Source organism: Engystomops pustulosus, chromosome 9, assembly GCF_040894005.1.
Source record: "Engystomops pustulosus chromosome 9, aEngPut4.maternal, whole genome shotgun sequence".
Classification (NCBI taxonomy): Eukaryota; Metazoa; Chordata; class Amphibia; order Anura; family Leptodactylidae; genus Engystomops; species Engystomops pustulosus.
The window spans coordinates 105920399-105939836 of record NC_092419.1 but is presented as its reverse complement, the minus strand read 5'-3'; the positions used below and the strand labels follow the sequence as shown (position 1 = coordinate 105939836).

Below are 19438 nucleotides of genomic sequence, written 5' to 3'. Positions count from 1 at the left end.
CACCCCAATTATATATACGCAAACATTTAGTGAGGTTCCTCCAGTGTCCAACAAGGAACCCTCACTGAACAGCTCTCCAATCCTTTCAAGGCAATTGGATTGTTGCCTTGAAGAGATTATGCATAAAGCTGTACATTGGTAGATGTCCCTTTTATTATCTGGAGCCACATTTGGCGAGTAGCAGTACTGCTTATTCACCTCTGAAGATATCATAGTGCTGCACTTTACACAGATATGGAGGAACCAGTACCACCACAGGAAGATCAGTGTAAGAAACCACTGCACCACCTAGTGAGACTTTACAGGTACTGCAAGAGCAGACAGATCCCATTAGTGCAGAATCTCCAAATTGCATGTTGAATATTTTAATCTTTAGCAATGAATGAAAACAGGACAGATTGTGTGGATCAAACATTTTATTGATATTCAAGTCGCCTCTTCAAAGATTTAACTCTGCAAGGAGGAAAGGAAGAAGTCAGGATCCATAGTAGGAGGTATATTATAGTAATAAGTTGCATGTAATAGAGAAACACTTACTGTAGGGCACTCCACGGCACCGCTGTTAATATCGTCAATGATGTCGTGTGGGTGTCTGCCGTCCACATTGCAGCCCACGGACTGTGCGGTGCCCAGGATCTCCTTGATGGTTCCTGTAGGATGAGAGTCAGTAAATACCAGCTCCATAGGGGGGATTCACAAAAGCCACATTATGCACCCACTTCCCAGGCGAGAAGCCAAACCCTATTCACATAACTCACCTGACAGCTCCCTGGCCAGGGATCGGGGCCTCATCTGGCGGGCGATGGCGATCACTTCATCCATGGAGACGTTGCCGTTGTGTTTAACTGTTGATAGAGAAGCCGCAGTCAGTACAGGTCGTTAATAAGCATCTATATGTCCCCATCCTAACGGCACAGAGTCACTCACATGTAGAGCAACCCTGTTTCCTATAGGTGGAGTCTTCTCTTAGCTCACCACTGGTTTATATACAGTCACATCAGGCTGCTATAGTGGCGGGTGGCTGTAGTGAGGCAGGAGCCAGAAACATAGGAGAGATTCTAGTACTTTATCTTATCCATGTGGTAGAGGTCAGACTACCCTGATCATCAGCTAATAGATTATATTTTATCACCTTAACGTGAAGAGATCTGCAATCCCACACACAGCCTCTATACCATGTTGGCACTCTGCTTTGATAGTAAAGAGGGTACAGCACTCACCATAACTCAAGTCTGATAATAGTTGATGAGGTAAGTGCCAATTGTGACCCCCCCCCCCACAGATCAGATAGATCCCCAACCAATGTATGAGAGAAAGTCCATCCCAGGAATCCCCTTTATGATGAACCAATTTATATAGTTCCACTTACTGTTCTTCTGCTTCTTCCTGTCACGGGGAGGCTCCTTGAGGGCCTTGATGATCAGAGCAGAGGCAGATGGCACAACCTCAATCTAGAAAAAAAAAGTTCAAGATGTAACCAAATCACCAAGACATTAGAACGTGGTTGGATTCTCCAAAACCAGCGCCACCATTCTCCACAAGTAGCATTTCTGTTCAGCTCCATTCAAGTAAGATAGAGCTGCAATGCCACCTGTGAACAGCAGTGCCCCCGTTTCTTAATTCTGGACAATCATGTCCCCAGTCATCGGCACAGAGTCTATCACATGGGGAAAGACCCTGTTTCCTAAGACTGGGTGTTAATCTTAGCGCACCACTGGTAAATACTAGGTCATGGGAGGACCAGCATAGTGGCGGGTGGCTACTACTAAGCTCAGAAAGTGCAATATATTCCTAAAAGATCCCAATATGGGGGCTTTTAGTGATACAGCTGCAGGTAGCTGATCACTCCCCATCACTTTAGAGAAGCAAATAACTTCTGAAGTATAGGGAAACAAGAAAATCACCATTTGCTATCCATGGCCTCCTATCTTCTAACAACCTTAAAATTATGGTAATGATTGATGATCTGGTGTTTCCAGAGCCCCTTCGTGATGACTTCACAGGTTGTTGCAATGAGCAGAGCAGGTCTCCCCACCCCCTGAATTTCCTGTTGCAATTACACAGGCAGAGGGATGAGGGGGGGACCTGCTATGCTCATTCTAATAGCCCCTGAATCTACAGCACTGAGGGGCTCCGGAAACACTCACTAGAGCCCCTAGGACTCATTAGCATAACTTAAAGGGAACCCGTCACCACTGTTTTCACAAATACAGGTAGTGGCAGGTTCCTATAGAGCTCTAGTAACTATCTGACACCCTGCTTTTAGCTAAAAATTGTTCCCCTCAGATCCCCTGGGGGGGAGGGGGCCTAATGTCATGTGACCAGGGTGCCATCAAAGGTCCTTGAGCTACTTAATATGAAAACTATACCCCATGTACATATCTGACCACATAAAACCATCACAGCAGCCTCCATGGACTTCTACTCCTCTCCATGCAGCCTGCTGTGATTTCATGACATATATGCTTAGTGTACAGTTCCTAATGCTACAAAAGCTATAGGACCTGTGATGATGTCACCCTGGTCACATGACATTATAGCAGCATACAGAGATAGGATGGGGAGGAGCTGCTGGATTCAGCCCGAGGAGGCCACGCCCCCTGGACTCGCTATAGCCATGCTTAGTTACCAGATAAAACTATAAAGTTGAATATATGGGAATCTCAGGGGCATAATTTTTAGCTACAAGCAGGGTGTCAAATAGTTATTAGAGCTCTATAGGAACCTGTCACTACCTGTATTTGTGAAAATAGTGGTGACGGGTTCCCTTTAAGTATTAAAAGGAAGAAGACCATTGATAAAGACTTCCCGAGTCACTGTGCCTGGACCTACTAGCAGGCGACCCTGGGTTATCATGATGCTAGATTTCCTTGAGCACATATCCTGCAGGTCACAGCTATGAGACCTGGAGGTGCGCCAGCACAGGACATATCTGGTACTGCAGTTCAGCCATCTATATGCCATAATCCGGACACATTACCTGAGCCTGTCTGTTCTGGATTGTCAGCTTGACAGTGATCCTCAGCCCCTTCCAGTCACCGGTCGCCTTGGCAATGTCATCACCAACTTTCTTGGGAGACTAAAAAACAAAAAGCATTGTTGAATAAATGTTCTCACTTGGGCCTTAAAGGATAACTCCATTCAATGCAAATTCATTGAATAAAATTTGGTCCAGGCCCTAAAAATGAGGAGCAGGACTCATCTTCATTGCTACAACCTAGAGACTTGCTCCTCCCTTCAGGTCCTGCACAGGTTATAACTCAATCAGAAGTGACTGGAGAATCCCTTTAAGTGGGAACAAAAAGCAAACGAATCCATCAACAGTAGAGCCAACAAGAAATCTTATAAACTTACCAAACCCAGAGGTCCGATCTTTGGGGCCAGAGCAGAAGTGGCTCCCACCTCCCCACCAGTGCATCTCAGGAAGACTACAACCAAAAGAGAAGAAGTGAGATGCCTAGAAAAGACAAGTGAAATCCACAGCCCAGACACTAGGGGGCAGTGTTCTCCATCTTTCGGCACAGGGCAGACCACGTGATGACCTGCCCTGTTTCCTAAGAGGAGGTTGCTCTAAGCTCACCACTGGACGGTACCGAGACACAGCAGACTGGTATAGTGGCGGGTGGCTAGAACCCAATACAGAGTAGTGTTTCACAGAAGACCCCCCCCCCATGGTCCCTGCAGAACAGGACAATCATGTGATCACAGCAGCCAATGACCTCTGGAGACAAGACCAAGTGCAGGCGGCTGCTTCCTAATCAGAACGTTGGAGCACATCTCCCAACCCAACAGGATCCAACCCCATATATTAGATCCATCAGAACCACTTGTGCACAGATCCATGGCCCAGGCAAGGTAGACCCAATTACAGAGGCTGCAATTCCTTCACTATCCAGAGGAAAGGGGATAACTTGCTGATAGCTGGGGGGTTCTGAGCAGCGCCCACAGAGCGGCCAGTCACATACACCAGAATGGCACAGCACTACTACTCCCAGCATGGAAGGGTAGGCAGCTCCATTTACATAATACACTCCAATTCTGTGCAGACAGAGGATGAGCCCCATAGCCGCACTAAAAACATATACACCTCATCCAATGGAGCCCCAATAACCCCATGACCCATTCAATAAGCACCTACTACTCTCTACTAACTAAAATCTACAGTAACCCAACAATAATAGGAGATAGAATAATTTTATGGTCACACACGGACTAGAACCCGCGAGCAGCACGCTCCGTGCACAAGACCGTATTCTCCCTACACTCCGGGATCACGTGCGCGTCTACTACACAACGCACGGCCCGCCCCCTGCGTACTGAGGACCCGCACCCCCGCCGCCCCTTCCCCCGGTAATGATCGGCCTCCGTTCACATTACCCCGGCAGACATCTCCTGCGCTGCGGCCTGCGGGACAGGGGGCTCCGCCCGGCGGCTCACATCGCCCTCTCCCGCCTCACGTACCGACTTTAATTTCGTTGGGATCGAACTTAGGAGGCATGTCTGTGCCGGACTAGGGGGCTCCGCTTCACAAGTGCCGGTATCGGTGTCGGATGAACCCGGATTCGGGACGACCGAGGGCAGTTGCACCTTCACCAGCGGGAAGCGTAAAGAGAAAGAGGGAGGAGTTAGCGTGCGGCGGCGTATTCAATGCCCACAAATCTCGCGAGAAGACCCCGGAGCGCGCCGACGGCCGCCATGTTTGTATCTGGCTGCCCCGAGGTGGAAGAGGAGGCACGTGACCCACACCTCATTTATCCGCACCCGGCGCAGAGTATGATATAATTTCCCCGAGTGACCCGCAAATCCGATAATAATCAGCAGCAGGCGAATGCAGAACTAAAACTCCTATCACAGACATGTTCACAGGGTGACCGCTAGAGGGAGCGTTGCCAATGTTGTCTTCTGGGGGGAGTCACGTGATGTCTGGGAACCAGGAAGCGTCAGAGATGACTGAGGGAAGAGGTAGGACCCAGAGGATCGCCGGAGCCTTCATGTAACCCACCCAACCGTAAGTACCACGGTATAGTAGTACTCACCGGCTGTATCACACACCACAGGATGAGATACAGAGCGCCACTAGCAATCACACACATGACCGCCTTAGATACACAGCCCTGAAGACAACAGTATCACACAGTGTATGATTAGATACATAGCTCAGCAGGCAGTATCACACATGATGGGATTAGATACACGGCTCAGCAGTCAGTATCACACAGGATAGGATTAGATACACAGCTCAGCAGACAGTATCACACAGTGTATGATTAGATACATAGCTCAGCAGACAGTATCACACATGATGGGATTAGATACACGGCTCAGCAGACAGTATCACACAGTGTATGATTAGATACATAGCTCAGCAGGCAGTATCACACATGATGGGATTAGATACACAGCTCAGCAGGGAGTATCACACAGGATAGGATTAGATACACAGCTCAGCAGGGAGTATCACACAGGATAGGATTAGATACACAGCTCAGCAGGGAGTATCACACAGGATAGGATTAGATACACAGCTCAGCAGGGAGTATCACACATGATAAGATTAGATACACAGCTCAGCAGACTGTATCACAAATGACAGGTTTAGATACACAGCTCAGCACACAGTATCACACATGATTAGATATATGTATAAAAATGCTGAGCTGCTTGGATACTTTCAGGATCTGTATTAGATTAGATACGTGTAATGTTGGTGACATTGATGGAATTTCGGTGAATGTCACCTCCAGGCGGGGGCTGTTCATATACACACAAGGCGGGAATGTGGTTTATCTGCTCTTATGTGTACAATATCAACTGCATCATAGGGAAATCGTGGCCATCTTATAGCATGATATGAGACACTTAGTATCACACAGGATTAGATACATTGCTCAGCAGTCAGTATCACACAGGACAGGATTAGATACATTGCTCAGCAGTCAGTATCACACAGAATAGGATTAGATACACAGCTCAGCAGACAGTATCACACAGGAGAGGATTAGATACACAGCTCAGTAGACAGTATCACACAGGATAGGATTGGATACACAGCTCAGCAGGCAGTATCACACAGGATAGGATTAGATACACAGCTCAGCAGGCAGTATCACACAGGATAGGATTAGATACACAGCTCAGCAGGCAGTACCACCATTATATTCTGGCTGTAGTTGAGCTGAGGTTCTGTTCCCTTGTGAATCAGTGTGCAGTAATGTGGGAGGACAGTGAGTAATACGCGTCTGGCACATTATTATTATGTTTCTTGGTGCCGCACCTCGTTATATGGAATCCTGTCATTACGAATATTAGGGAATAGAATCCCGGACACTCGTTAGCTGTGACAGTTGTGTCAGGTTGTTGTCTCTTCCCTGGTAGGAGAGAGTGCGGCTGTCAGGATTGTCTCATCCTTGTGTTCTGGATTATCGAGGGCTGTGATTGTGTAGTGTGTGGCTGTCAGTAAGTGGTTGTCTCCTGTGACCGGGCTGTGTCGGGGGTCAAGATAAAACGGACCAACTCCACCAACATATAATAATTTGTAAAAATTGTGAAGTTTACCTTAAATGTCTGATAAATGCAGATAGTAATACTGGAGACCCCAGAGCAGATAATAATAATACTGGAGACCCCCAGAGCAGATAATAATAATACTGGAGACCCCAGAGCAGATAATAATAATACTGGAGACCCCAGAGTAGATAATAAGAATAATACTGGAGACCCCCAGAGGAGATAATAAGAATACTGGAGACCCCCAGAGGAGATAATAATAATACTGGAGACCCCAGAGCAGATAATAATAATACTGGAGACCCCAGAGCAGATAATAATAATAATACTGGAGACCCCCAGAGCAGATAATAATAATAATACTGGAGACCCCCAGAGCAGATAATAATAATACTGGAGACCCCAGAGCAGATAATAATAATACTGGAGACCCCCAGAGCAGATAATAATAATACTGGAGACCCCCAGAGCAGATAATAATAATACTGGAGACCCCAGAGGAGATAATAATAATACTGGAGACCCCAGAGCAGATAATAATAATACTGGAGACCCAAAAGCAGATAATAATAATAATACTGGAGACTCCAGAGCATATAATAATAATACTGGAGACCCCAGAGGAGATAATAATAATACTGGAGACCCCAGAGCAGATAATAATAATACTGGAGACCCCAAAGCAGATAATAATAATAATACTGGAGACTCCAGAGCATATAATAATAATACTGGAGACCCCAGAGCAGATAATAATAATACTGGAGACCCCCAGAGCAGATAATAATAATACTGGAGACCCCAGAGGAGATAATAATAATACTGGAGACCCCAGAGCAGATAATAATAATACTGGAGACCCCAAAGCAGATAATAATAATAATACTGGAGACTCCAGAGCATATAATAATAATCCTGGAGACCCCAAAGCAGATAATAATAATACTGGAGACCCCCAGAGCATATAATAATAATACTGGAGACCCCAAAGCAGATAATAATAATAATACTGGAGACTCCAGAGCATATAATAATAATACTGGAGACCCCAGAGGAGATAATAATAATACTGGAGACCCCAGAGCAGATAATAATAATAATAATAATAATAATAATACTGGAGACCCCAGAGCAGATAATAATAATACTGGAGACTCCAGAGCAGATAATAATAATATTCCTGGAGACCCCAGAGCAGATAACAATAATAATCCTGGAGACCCCAGAGCAGATAATAATAGTACTGGAGACCCCCAGAGCAGATAATAATAATAATAATACTGGAGACCCCAGAGCAGATAATAATAATACTGGAGACCCCAAAGCAGATAATAATAATAATACTGGAGACTCCAGAGCATATAATAATAATACTGGAGACCCCAGAGCAGATAATAATAATACTGGAGACCCCCAGAGCAGATAATAATAATACTGGAGACCCCAGAGGAGATAATAATAATACTGGAGACCCCAGAGCAGATAATAATAATACTGGAGACCCCAAAGCAGATAATAATAATAATACTGGAGACTCCAGAGCATATAATAATAATCCTGGAGACCCCAAAGCAGATAATAATAATACTGGAGACCCCCAGAGCATATAATAATAATACTGGAGACCCCAGAGCAGATAATAATAATACTGGAGACCTCAGAGCAGATAGTAATAATACTGGAGACCCCAGAGCAGATAAGAATAATAATACTGGAGACCCCAGAGCAGATAAGAATAATACTGGAGACCTCAGAGCAGATAGTAATAATACTGGAGACCCCAGAGCAGATAAGAATAATAATACTGGAGACCCCAAAGCAGATAATAATAATAATAATACTGGAGACTCCAGAGCATATAATAATAATCCTGGAGACCCCAGAGCAGATAATAATAATACTGGAGACCTCAGAGCAGATAGTAATAATACTGGAGACCCCAGAGCAGATAAGAATAATAATACTGGAGACTCCAGAGCATATAATAATAATCCTGGAGACCCCAGATCAGATAATAATAATCCTGGAGACCCCAGATCAGATAATAATACTGGAGACCCCAGAGCAGATAATAATAATAATACTGGAGACTCCCAGAGCAGATAATGATACGAATACTGGAGACCCCCAGTGCAGATAATGATACGAATACTGGAGACCCCCAGAGCAGATAATAATAATACTGGAGACCCCAGAGCAGATAATAATAATAATAATAATAATACTGGAGACCCCAGAGCAGATAATAATAATACTGGAGACTCCAGAGCAGATAATAATAATATTCCTGGAGACCCCAGAGCAGATAACAATAATAATCCTGGAGACCCCAGAGCAGATAATAATAGTACTGGAGACCCCCAGAGCAGATAATAATAATAATAATAATACTGGAGACCCCAGAGCAGATAATAATAATACTGGAGACCCCAGAGCAGATAATAATAATAATAATAATACTGGAGACCCCAGAGCAGATAATAATAATACTGGAGACCCCAAAGCAGATAATAATAATCCTGGAGACCCCAAAGCAGATAATAATACTGGTGACCCCAGAGGAGATAATAATAATACTGGTGACCCCAGAGCAGATAATAATAATACTGGAGACTCCAGAGCAGATAACAATAATAATCCTGGAGACCCCCAGAGCAGATAACAATAATAATCCTGGAGACCCCAGAGCAGATAATAATAATCCTGGAGACCCCCAGAGCAGATAATAATAGTACTGGAGACCCCCAGAGCATATAATAATAGTACTGGAGACCCCCAGAGCAGATAATAATAATCCTGGAGACCCCAAAGCAGATAATAATAATCCTGGAGACCCCAAAGCAGATAATAATAATCCTGGAGACCCCAAAGCAGATAATAATACCGGTGACCCCAGAGGAGATAATAATAATACTGGTGACCCCAGAGGAGATAATAATAATACTGGTGACCCCAGAGCAGATAATAATAATAATACTGGAGACTCCAGAGCAGACAAAAAATAAATAAATCCTCTCCTTTCTTGGCTCTTCTAATCCTACTTTCACCACACTGCAGCTTCTCCTCTCCTCCCTGCACCGCACACTGCAGCTTCTCTTCTCCTCCCTGCACCACACACTGCAGCTTCTTCTCTCCTCTCTGCACCGCACACTGCAGCTTCTCCTCTCCTCCCTGCACCGCACACTGCAGCTTCTCCTCTCCTCCCTGCACCGCACACTGCAGCTTCTCCTCTCCTCCCTGCACCGCACACTGCAGCTTCTCCTCTCCTCCCTGCACCGCACACTGCAGCTTCTCCTCTCCTCCCTGCACCGCACACTGCAGCTTCTTCTCTCCTCCCTGCACCGCACACTGCAGCTTCTCCTCTCCTCCCTGCACCGCACACACTGCAGCTTCTCCTCTCCTCCCTGCACCGCACACTGCAGCTTCTCCTCTCCTCCCTGCACCGCACACTGCAGCTTCTCCTCTCCTCCCTGCACCGCACACTGCAGCTTCTCCTCTCCTCCCTGCACCGCACACTGCAGCTTCTCCTCTCCTCCTTGCACCGCACACTGCAGCTTCTCCTCTCCTCCCTGCACCGCACACTGCAGCTTCTCCTCTCCTCCCTGCACCGCACACTGCAGCTTCTCCTCTCCTCCCTGCACCGCACACTGCAGCTTCTCCTCTCCTCCCTGCACCGCACACTGCAGCTTCTCCTCTCCTCCCTGCACCGCACACTGCAGCTTCTCCTCTCCTCCCTGCACCGCACACTGCAGCTTCTCCTCTCCTCCCTGCACCGCACACTGCAGCTTCTCCTCTCCTCCCTGCACCGCACACTGCAGCTTCTCCTCTCCTCCCTGCACCGCACACTGCAGCTTCTCCTCTCCTCCCTGCACCGCACACTGCAGCTTCTCCTCTCCTCCCTGCACCGCACACTGCAGCTTCTCCTCTCCTCCCTGCACCGCACACTGCAGCTTCTCCTCTCCTCCCTGCACCGCACACTGCAGCTTCTCTTCTCCTCTCTGCACCGCACACTGCAGCTTCTCTTCTCCTCTCTGCACCGCACACTGCAGCTTCTTCTCTCCTCTCTGCACCGCACACTGCAGCTTCTTCTCCCCTCCATGTCCCGCGCTGGTTGTATGCACCAACATCAGGACCTGGAGTAGAGCTGTGCCAGGAGCAGGAGAGGACCTGGGAGCAGTACAGTGCAGCTGACAAGTACTTACCACTCCTGGGTCTTCTGCTGCTGGGGCCGCTCTGCTCTGGGTCCTGACATTGACACATACAACCAATGTCAGGAGTCAAAACACAGTCCTGTGGAGTGGCAGAGGCAGCAGAGGACCCAGGAGCAGTGAGCACTTCCCAGCTGCACTCACCACTATGCGGCCTCCTGCACCAATGATCTGCCATCAGTTATGGAAGTTCTCATTGGACTCTTACTGTCGGCCGGATGTGGGGCACAACTCAAGTCTTGACAGGCTGCGGTTTGTGAACCTCTGATCCCCCTTTTAGTTGAGATGAGTGTGGCTGCACTTTATGTACATGCTCAGTAGTGACGCTTCTTTGCTCTAGACCAGAGGAGTAAGGTACTGGGAAGAAATAGCCGCAGTTATCTGTGCACTGCTAGAGGATCAGGAAAACAGGACAGAGTAGATGGAGTCCAAGTCTAGGCAAAGTGAGGAATTAGAGTTTGGTTTACAGACTCCACACCCCTGGTCAATGTGTGGCTGTCTCTTGTGACTGTCAGTGAGTGGTTGTCTCTTGTGACTGTCAGTGAGTGGTTGTATTATTTTGTGCAGTTATCAGTGAGTGGTGTCTCTCTCCTCTCTTAGTGTGTGGCTGTCTCTTGTGACTGATGCTCTCTCCTCTCAGTGTGTGGCTGTCAGTGAGTGTTGTCTCTTGTGACTGCTTCTCTCTCCTCTCTTAGTATGCGGCTGTCTCTTGTGATTTTTTTCTCTCTCTCTCTTAGTGTGTGGCTGTCTCTTGTGACTGCTTCTCTCTCCTCTCTTACCGGTAGTATGTGGCTGTCTCTTGTGACTGCTTCTCTAGTATGTGGCTGTCTCTTGTGGCTATCAGTGACTGCCTCTCTCCTCTTATTGTATGGCTGTCAGTGTGTTGTTTCTCTCCTCTCTTAGTGTGTGGCTGTCTCTAGTGACTGCTCCTCTCTCTCTTCTCTTAGTGTGTGGCTGTCTCTAGTGACTGCTCCTCTCTCTCTTCTCTTAGTGTGTGGCTGTCTCTAGTGACTGCTCCTCTCTCTCTTCTCTTAGTGTGTGGTTGTCTCTAGTGACTGCTCCTCTCTTAGTATGCGGCTGTCTATTGTAATTGCTTCTCTCTCTTCTGTTAGTATGTGGCTGTCTCTTGTGACTGCTCCTCTCTCTCTTCTCTTAGTGTGTGGCTGTCTCTTGTGACTGATCCTCTCTCCTCTGTTAGTATGTGGCTGTCTCTTGTGACTGCTCCTCTCTCCTCTGTTAGTATGTGGCTGTCTCTTGTGACTGCTCCTCTCTCCTCTGTTAGTGTGTGGCTGTCTCTTGTGACTGCTTCTCTCTCTTAGTATGTGGCTGTTTCTTGTGACTGCTCCTCTCTCCTCTCTTAGCATACGGTCTCTCCCTCTCTTAGTATGTGGCTGTCTCTTGTGACTGCTCCTCTGTTAGTATGCGGCTGTCTCTTGTGACTGCTCCTCTGTTAGTATGCGGCTGTCTCTTGTGACTGCTCCTCTCTTAGTATGTGGCTGTCTCTTGTGACTGCTCCTCTCTTAGTATGTGGCTGTCTCTTGTGACTGCTCCTCTCTTAGTATGTGGCTGTCTCTTTTGACTGCTCCTCTCTTAGTATGCGGTCTCTCCCTCTCTCCTCTCTTAGTATGCAGCTGTCTCTTGTGACTGCTCCTCTCTTAGTATGCGGTCTCTCCCTCTCTTAGTATGCAGTCTCTCCCTCTCTCCTCTCTTAGTATGCGGTCTCTCCCTCTCTTAGTATGCGGTCTCTCCCTCTCTCCTCTCTTAGTATGCGGTCTCTCCCTCTCTCCTCTCTTAGTATGCGGTCTCTCCCTCTCTTAGTATGCGGTCTCTCCCTCTCTCCTCTCTTAGTATGCGGTCTCTCCCTCTCTCCTCTCTTAGTATGCAGCTGTCTCTTGTGACTGCTCCTCTCTTAGTATGCGGTCTCTCCCTCTCTTAGTATGCAGTCTCTCCCTCTCTCCTCTCTTAGTATGCGGTCTCTCCCTCTCTCCTCTCTTAGTATGCAGTCTCTCCCTCTCTCCTCTCTTAGTATGCAGTCTCTCCCTCTCTCCTCTCTTAGTATGCAGTCTCTCCCTCTCTCCTCTCTTAGTATGCAGTCTCTCCCTCTCTCCTCTCTTAGTATGCGGTCTCTCCCTCTCTCCTCTCTTAGTATGCGGTCTCTCCCTCTCTCCTCTCTTAGTATGCAGTCTCTCCCTCTCTCCTCTCTTAGTATGCAGTCTCTCCCTCTCTCCTCTCTTAGTATGCGGTCTCTCCCTCTCTCCTCTCTTAGTATGCGGTCTCTCCCTCTCTTAGTATGCGGTCTCTCCCTCTCTTAGTATGCAGTCTCTCCCTCTCTCCTCTCTTAGTATGCGGTCTCTCCCTCTCTCCTCTCTTAGTATGCGGTCCTGCGCTGGCCGTGGCAGTCAGGGAGTGGTCTCGCAGTGTCTTGTAGTTGTCAGGCTGTCTCTTCCCCGGGGACCTGAGCTGTGTATGTCTCGTCTTGCAGCCGGTGGAGTGACCCGGGGACGTCTCGTCAGATATGATGCCGCTATTCTTCAGGAAGCAGAAGCCGAGCGGAGAGGCGAGAAAACGCCTGGAATATCAGATGTGCCTGGTGAGTGGCTGCGCTGCTGATCTCCTGCCAGGAGGTGACCTCACTCCCGCTGCTCCAGCTCCATGTGGGGTCATGCGCTGCAGAACACTGCTGGGCACAAGAGCTTGCACTCATCCATCACAGAGTCACACCCGCCCTCACACTCGTCCTCACTATGTACAGGCATGGCAGTGATTCAGCAGAGTCGACGCAGCGCAACAGGTGATCACAACATCCACCTGTCTGTGAGATAGCGCAGGACCGCATGTACCGCATGGAGATGTTATACACAGCACTGCAGGGAACGGGGGGAATGACCAACTCGCCTCTGCTACATCAGTGTCGTATCTATGAGTGTCAGCTCCTGGAATCAGAACCAGCCATGTATCTCTCTGTTTACAGGCGAGAGAAGCCGGAGCAGATGACATCCTGGACATCTCCAAATGTGATCTATCAGAGGTAATGTATAATCTATCTATCTATCTATCTATCTCATATCTATCTATCTATCTATCTATCTATCTATCTATCTATCTATCTATCTATCTATCTATCTATCTGTCTATGTATTTGTCTGTCTATCTCTACCCTTTCTTTCTCTCTTTCCAGGTCCCTGATGCGGCTTTCTCCACCTGTCGTGTCCTGCAGAAGAAGGTCAGTGGTGACGCTGCTGCTCTTGCTCTATAGCGACCTCCCAGCGGTGTCTATAGTCTCACTGGTTGGGTATATTGCAAGCCGCTGTCTCTCCGCTATGTCCTAGTGTGGGAGAGGAAGGGGGACACAGACTGATAGTAAGAGGCATTTTGTTGCCAGCAGCACAGAGTACTTCAGGAGAGGGAGTCATCTTCTAGTCTTGTAGTCATTGATGTGGATGAGGACAGGATCTGTGTGATTATCTGATGATATTGGGGGGTGGAGGTAAGTGGGAAGTGCAGACTGAATTGCGTATTTCAGTAGAGGCCCAGGAGGCTGTGAGCGGTCTCCAATAACCTGATATAGTATATATATATCTACCCTGAGTAGATGCCAAACCGTCTACATAGTCACAGGAGCAATGGCTCACAGCAGCACAGAGCGTTTTAGGAAATAATTTTGTGACCTTGTGTTTGTCTCTACAGGTGTTAATTCTTCATAGCAATTTTTTAACCCAACTGGTTCCCAAGTCATCTCAGATCCTGGACCTGGCCACCCTGAAGGTAAGTGTCCCCTGACCCCCCCCCTCCCCCCACGCTACATTGTCGATCTAGATGTGAGTGATTCGGATTTCTTTCTGCTCAGGTTCTAGATCTCCATGATAACCAGATCACATCCCTCCCTGCAGACATAGGACAGCTGAAGTCCCTGCGGGTAAGTCACCCCAGATTCGGGGTATATAGTGGAGGGGGCAATTTGTGGACAGTGATGGAGGGGCCTGGACTCAAACATTTTTTTTGGTATATTCTAATTTTCTTAGGTGCTGAACGTGGAACGGAACGTCCTGCGCGCTCTCCCTGACTCCATCGGGGACCTCGTCCAACTTCAGACCCTCAATGTGAATGGTGAGGACCCTAGAGCTGCACGTCAGGTCATCACTGTGCACCCAGATCCTCAGCTTTCCTCTGTACTTTGTTTCGGTTCCCCAGTGTTTTCAAATAATCACCGCTTGCTGTCAGTGAATGGGGCACAGGATTACACCTTGTTACTGACAGCCAGCAGAGGTATTGAAAATGCTGTCGACAGAAACACAAAGTTTATTAGGCAGTTGCTGGAGTTTTCTTTATATAGAGATTGTAGGAGGTTATACCATATGAGACCCTTTGGGTAGGGGATAGATTTCGGATTACATGGGAGTCTGACTACAGGAAGACGCTTGATTGGTCAGGTCTCCATTCACTTTTATGTGGCTGCAGGGTAAGTCCCATAGAAGTGAATAGAGCACAGGTTGAGTATTCATGTGGAGCATCTTAGGGGACACTCGGCCCCCATTCCTGTGATCAGAAGGGACCCCTAGAATGAGGCAGGTGGTCCGTCATGCCCCCTACTGCTCCATTCACTGACCACGGGACTGCGATCTCTCATGGAGAATGGATGGAGCTGCAGGACATCTCATCTGACCCCCAGGGGGGAGACCCCCATTATGGTGAACGGTGGGATGATGACTCCAGGAATCTGCATTGTAGAGGATAATTTTACAACTTGGGAACAGACCTTTATTGTTTGCCCAGTACAGGACAGGGGTCAGTTTTTCCTAGAGACAAGCAGCGTAGGAGATGTCCGGCAGCCTCTGATCTCACAATCACTTGTAATAATTCTCTCACCAGGAAATAAGCTGAAGCTGCTCCCCCCCACCATCGGCGGTCTCCGCTGCCTGCGCACATTGAACGTCAGTGAGAACAGGCTCAGCGAGCTTCCTCCGGCGCTGGCTAATGTCCGCACGCTAGAGGTAAGTGACTCAGTATATAACAGCAGACTGCACATCCTTAACCCCTTACAATGGTACTCTGGCTGTGGGAGTATGGAGTGGGATCACACTGAGCCCTCTCCATACAGCACAGGTGTTGGCTGTTTATTGCAGCAAACACCTGTGACTTACACCCCCTATTAATTCTGCCACTGCTTGCGGGTGTTAAGCCATTAAATGCCTCCTTTGATGCTGCCAGAGGCATATAAAAGCCGGTGACGGTGATCTGACCATTCAGATCATTACTCCATGTGACGTCAACCATGGCAGCCTGGAGTCTATGTAAAACTCAAGGACCTGTCATTGTGGCAAATTGTTACTGAACTATAGCAAACCTTCTATACCAGTGATGGCAAACCTTTTAGACACCGAGTGCCCAAACTACAACCAAAACCTGCGTGTATTTCACAAAGTGCCGATGCAACAACCTGCTCTGTCACAGGTTTAAATTGTATAGGCACCCGAGGACACCAATACAGTAGAATGAAGGAGAACAAGTTTGGATTATCATTGTAGCTTCCTTCTAAGGTCCTGGGATGCCTGGGGCTGCAAGAGGCCTTAAGTCCTGTTTGGCAAACTCTAACTCGGGGTGATTCCAAGGGTGCCCATATAGAGGGCTCCGAGTGCCACCTCTGGCACCCGTGCCATAGGTTTGCCACCACTGTTCTATACTGTAGTATGGCAGTGTATGGTAGAAACGTTCAGACCACCTAGGGTTAAAGTACCCTATGGAGGATGAAAAACCAAAAAAATCATAAACTTGATGGGTAACTCCGCGTCCCAAAATATAAAAATGGTTATTTCCGTCGGTCAGTCCCAGAATGGATAATGGTGACCATGTCCGAGTGATAACTATGAAAACGCAGTCTCATCATTTTATTTTTTAAATTCTATTAAAACATAATAAAACCTATATAAACTTAGTGTCCCTGTTATGTTACTGACCCGAAGAACAAAGGGGAGGTGTCATTTGGAGCCGTAAAAGCAGAGCCCATAAGAAAATGGCGCAGATGGATTTCATTCCCCGCTTTCTAGTACTCGGCTTGGAATATATTGTCATTAGGAAGTTTGTTACACAGAAAACAAGTCCTCAAACTGCTCTGTACATGAAATATTTACAAGTTTGGGATTTTTCAAGGAGGGGAAACAATAAATGGAAAAAGGGGTTAAAGTTTTTCCCGGGAAAGACATCAGGTCATGGATGAGATAGAGGGAAGTCCCTCAATATCAAGGTCTCTGACTAATGAGACCCCCAGCGATCAGATGTGATGTGAATGCATTGTGTTCATGGGTGACCCCCTCCATGCATTTCTATGGGACTGCTGGGTGAGACCACCCTTCTCCATTCTTATCTCAGATCACAGTTGAGCCCCCTGTTCTGTGCAGTGGACAACCCCTTGAAGTACTGTAGTGTATATATGACATTGATGCCTAGTCCTGACCTCCCCCTTACCTCACAGACCCTGACCCTGGACGCTTCAGGGATGGTCTATCCTCCGGCCTCGGTGTGCAGCGAGGGGACAGAGGCCGTCCAGCAGTATCTCTGTAAGGGTAAGCAGACATAATGCCCCTGCCCCGTGTCATGTCTTGCTTCTTGCCCGTGTGATGGCTCTGGTCTTCTCCCCCTGCAGAGCTCGGCATCCAGTACTGCCCACCCTCCCAGTACCTACTGTCCGTCCTGGAGAACGACTCCTGCGATGCAGACACGGACACAGTAGATGGCGCTTTCCTAATGTCTTTGAAAGAGGAAACTGAATGGCAGGTGGGTATCTATCCAGAGCCGGCACAGCGCCTTCCATGGGAGCTCCCAGTGTGAACACGACCTAAGCTGGAGGGGGAGAATATTCAACATTCAAGGGGTGTTCCCATTTCTGCAAATTAATGTTATTGTTTGTATTCTAAAGCGTTATACAATTTTCCATTATACTTTCTGTATCAATTCTGCACTGTTCTCTAGATCTCTGCTTGCTGTCCTGCTATAGAAAGCTTGTATATTTACTTCCAGTGGACAGAAATCTGACCATGGTCAGACAGAGTAATCAGAGCTGTGTGATATAAGGAGCCGTGCACCTGTGTGATATAACGAGCCGTGCACCTGTGTGATATAACGAGCCGCGCACCTGTGTGATGTAACGAGCCGCGCACCTGTGTGATATAAGGAGCCGCGCACCTGTGTGATATAAGAGCCACGCTCCTGTGTGATATATAACGAGCCGCGCACCTGTGTGATATATAACGAGCCGCGCACCTGTGTGATATGTAACGAGCCTCGCACCTGTGTGATATAGCGAGCCTCGCACCTGTGTGATATAGCGAGCCACGCACCTGTGTGATATAACGAGCCGCGCACCTGTGTGATACAACGATCCGCGCACCTGTGTGATGTAACGAGCCGCGCACCTGTGTGATGTAACGAGCCGCGCACCTGTGTGATGTAACGAGCCGCGCACCTGTGTGATATGTAACGAGCCGCGCACCTGTGTGATATGTAACGAGCCGCGCACCTGTGTGATATGTAACGAGCCGCGCACCTGTGTGATATGTAACGAGCCGCGCACCTGTGTGATATGTAACGAGCCGCGCACCTGTGTGATATGTAACGAGCCGCGCACCTGTGTGATATATGTAACGAGCCGCGCACCTGTGTGATATATGTAACGAGCCGCGCACCTGTGTGATATATGTAACGAGCCGCGCACCTGTGTGATATATGTAACGAGCCGCGCACCTGTGTGATATATGTAACGAGCCGCGCACCTGTGTGATATATGTAACGAGCCGCGCACCTGTGTGACCCCGGTCAGATTTCTATCCACTATATGTAAATATAGAAGCTTTCTATAGGAGGACAGCAAGCAGAGATCTAGAAAACTGTGAGGAATTGATACAGAAGGTATATTGGAGAATTGTATGACTTTTTATAATACAAACAATAACATTAATTTGCTGAAATGGGAGCACCCCTTTAACATGGCTGTCAGGGTGCAGAGGAAGGACTTCATCCGGACCCCCTCCTTCTCTCCCCTGCAGTAGCCTAGACCTGGCACACGACATCTGTAATGGATGTATTAGGATGTGTCAGTCGTGCAGCCTCAGGCTTGTCACCAGATCTCTGCATGTTGCAATTTCTCACCATATTTAATATTTTATGGGGCTTTATCATTATGCACTTTATAGGAAATTAGCATCTTATTGCTGGGGGGTCCGACTGCTAGGACCACCGGTAATCGGAGGCCGATAATGTTTCACGAGTGTATGGGGAACACAGAGGGACAACTATCACCCCCCCCCCCCCAGGTGATTAGAAACGTATCCCCTATCTGTATAAGAAGACCCCTTTAAGATCTCCTCTTGCTGGCAGTGAATGGACGCCTACTCGCAGGGTGCAGCCTGTGACTGGAGTCATAAACTTGTTATAAACATCTGTTCTTTGTTTTTGCAGAATAAATTTTCGGAATACGAGAAGAGAAAGGTGAGTGGACCCTGATAGGATGCCTGTACAAAGGGTTAAAACAGAAGATTTTATCAGGATTGTTCCGTTTCTTTAAGCCCCTCCTCAACTTGTGACAAGGTGACGGTTCCCACAATTGATGGCAAGGGGATCCTGGCTGTATACCTTGTGCTCATCTACAGGGAACCTGTCACCAGGTTTTACCCCACTAAACTGCTCGCCCCCTCAGGTGGGGACCCTTCTTTTAGCTAAAAATTGTTCCT

The 19438-nt window shown here is 47.7% G+C and overlaps 2 protein-coding genes and 2 non-coding genes across 5 annotated transcripts in view; 1 reads left to right on the top strand and 3 right to left on the bottom strand.

Moving 5' to 3' along the window:
* Positions 1 to 398: 398 nt before the first annotated feature.
* RPL12 (ribosomal protein L12) lies at positions 399 to 4632 on the bottom strand. The gene is made up of 7 exons (XM_072125342.1): positions 4462 to 4632; positions 3355 to 3428; positions 2981 to 3079; positions 1370 to 1451; positions 759 to 845; positions 538 to 650; positions 399 to 453 (listed from the first exon to the last, which is right to left on the bottom strand). The coding sequence occupies exons 1-7, from the start codon at positions 4496 to 4498 to the stop codon at positions 448 to 450; spliced, it is 498 nt and encodes a 165-aa protein (XP_071981443.1). The 5' UTR covers positions 4499 to 4632; the 3' UTR covers positions 399 to 447.
* Positions 893 to 1018, bottom strand: LOC140101507 (small nucleolar RNA SNORA65). The gene has a single exon (XR_011850103.1). It is a non-coding gene; the product is annotated as a small nucleolar RNA SNORA65 (small nucleolar RNA).
* On the bottom strand, positions 3500 to 3623 carry LOC140101506 (small nucleolar RNA SNORA65). The gene has a single exon (XR_011850102.1). It is a non-coding gene; the product is annotated as a small nucleolar RNA SNORA65 (small nucleolar RNA).
* A 113-nt stretch (positions 4633 to 4745) lies between the features above and the next one.
* Positions 4746 to 19438, top strand: part of LRSAM1 (leucine rich repeat and sterile alpha motif containing 1) — a 53289-nt gene continuing 38596 nt past the window's right edge. The window contains exons 1-11 of one of the 2 annotated variants that reach the window (XM_072125341.1): positions 4746 to 5008; positions 13198 to 13305; positions 13687 to 13743; positions 13894 to 13938; positions 14403 to 14480; positions 14563 to 14631; positions 14738 to 14822; positions 15585 to 15706; positions 17185 to 17275; positions 17356 to 17486; positions 19167 to 19196. In XM_072125341.1, the coding sequence (XP_071981442.1) occupies positions 13231 to 13305; positions 13687 to 13743; positions 13894 to 13938; positions 14403 to 14480; positions 14563 to 14631; positions 14738 to 14822; positions 15585 to 15706; positions 17185 to 17275; positions 17356 to 17486; positions 19167 to 19196 (783 nt within the window). In that variant the 5' untranslated portion in view covers positions 4746 to 5008; positions 13198 to 13230. The remainder of the gene's footprint in view (positions 5009 to 13197; positions 13306 to 13686; positions 13744 to 13893; positions 13939 to 14402; positions 14481 to 14562; positions 14632 to 14737; positions 14823 to 15584; positions 15707 to 17184; positions 17276 to 17355; positions 17487 to 19166; positions 19197 to 19438) is intronic. The other variant, XM_072125340.1, reaches the window with a different exon arrangement.

Bases quoted from the DNA above. Each gene is read 5' to 3' on its own strand.
- RPL12 (XM_072125342.1), bottom strand. From the start codon at position 4,498: ATGCCTCCTAAGTTCGATCCCAACGAAATTAAAGTCG. The intron at 3,429-4,461 runs GTACGTGAGGCG...TTTTGGTTGTAG, and splicing joins TCCCAACGAAATTAAAGTCG to TCTTCCTGAGATGCACTGGT. The intron at 3,080-3,354 runs GTAAGTTTATAA...TTTGTTTTTTAG, and splicing joins AGATCGGACCTCTGGGTTTG to TCTCCCAAGAAAGTTGGTGA.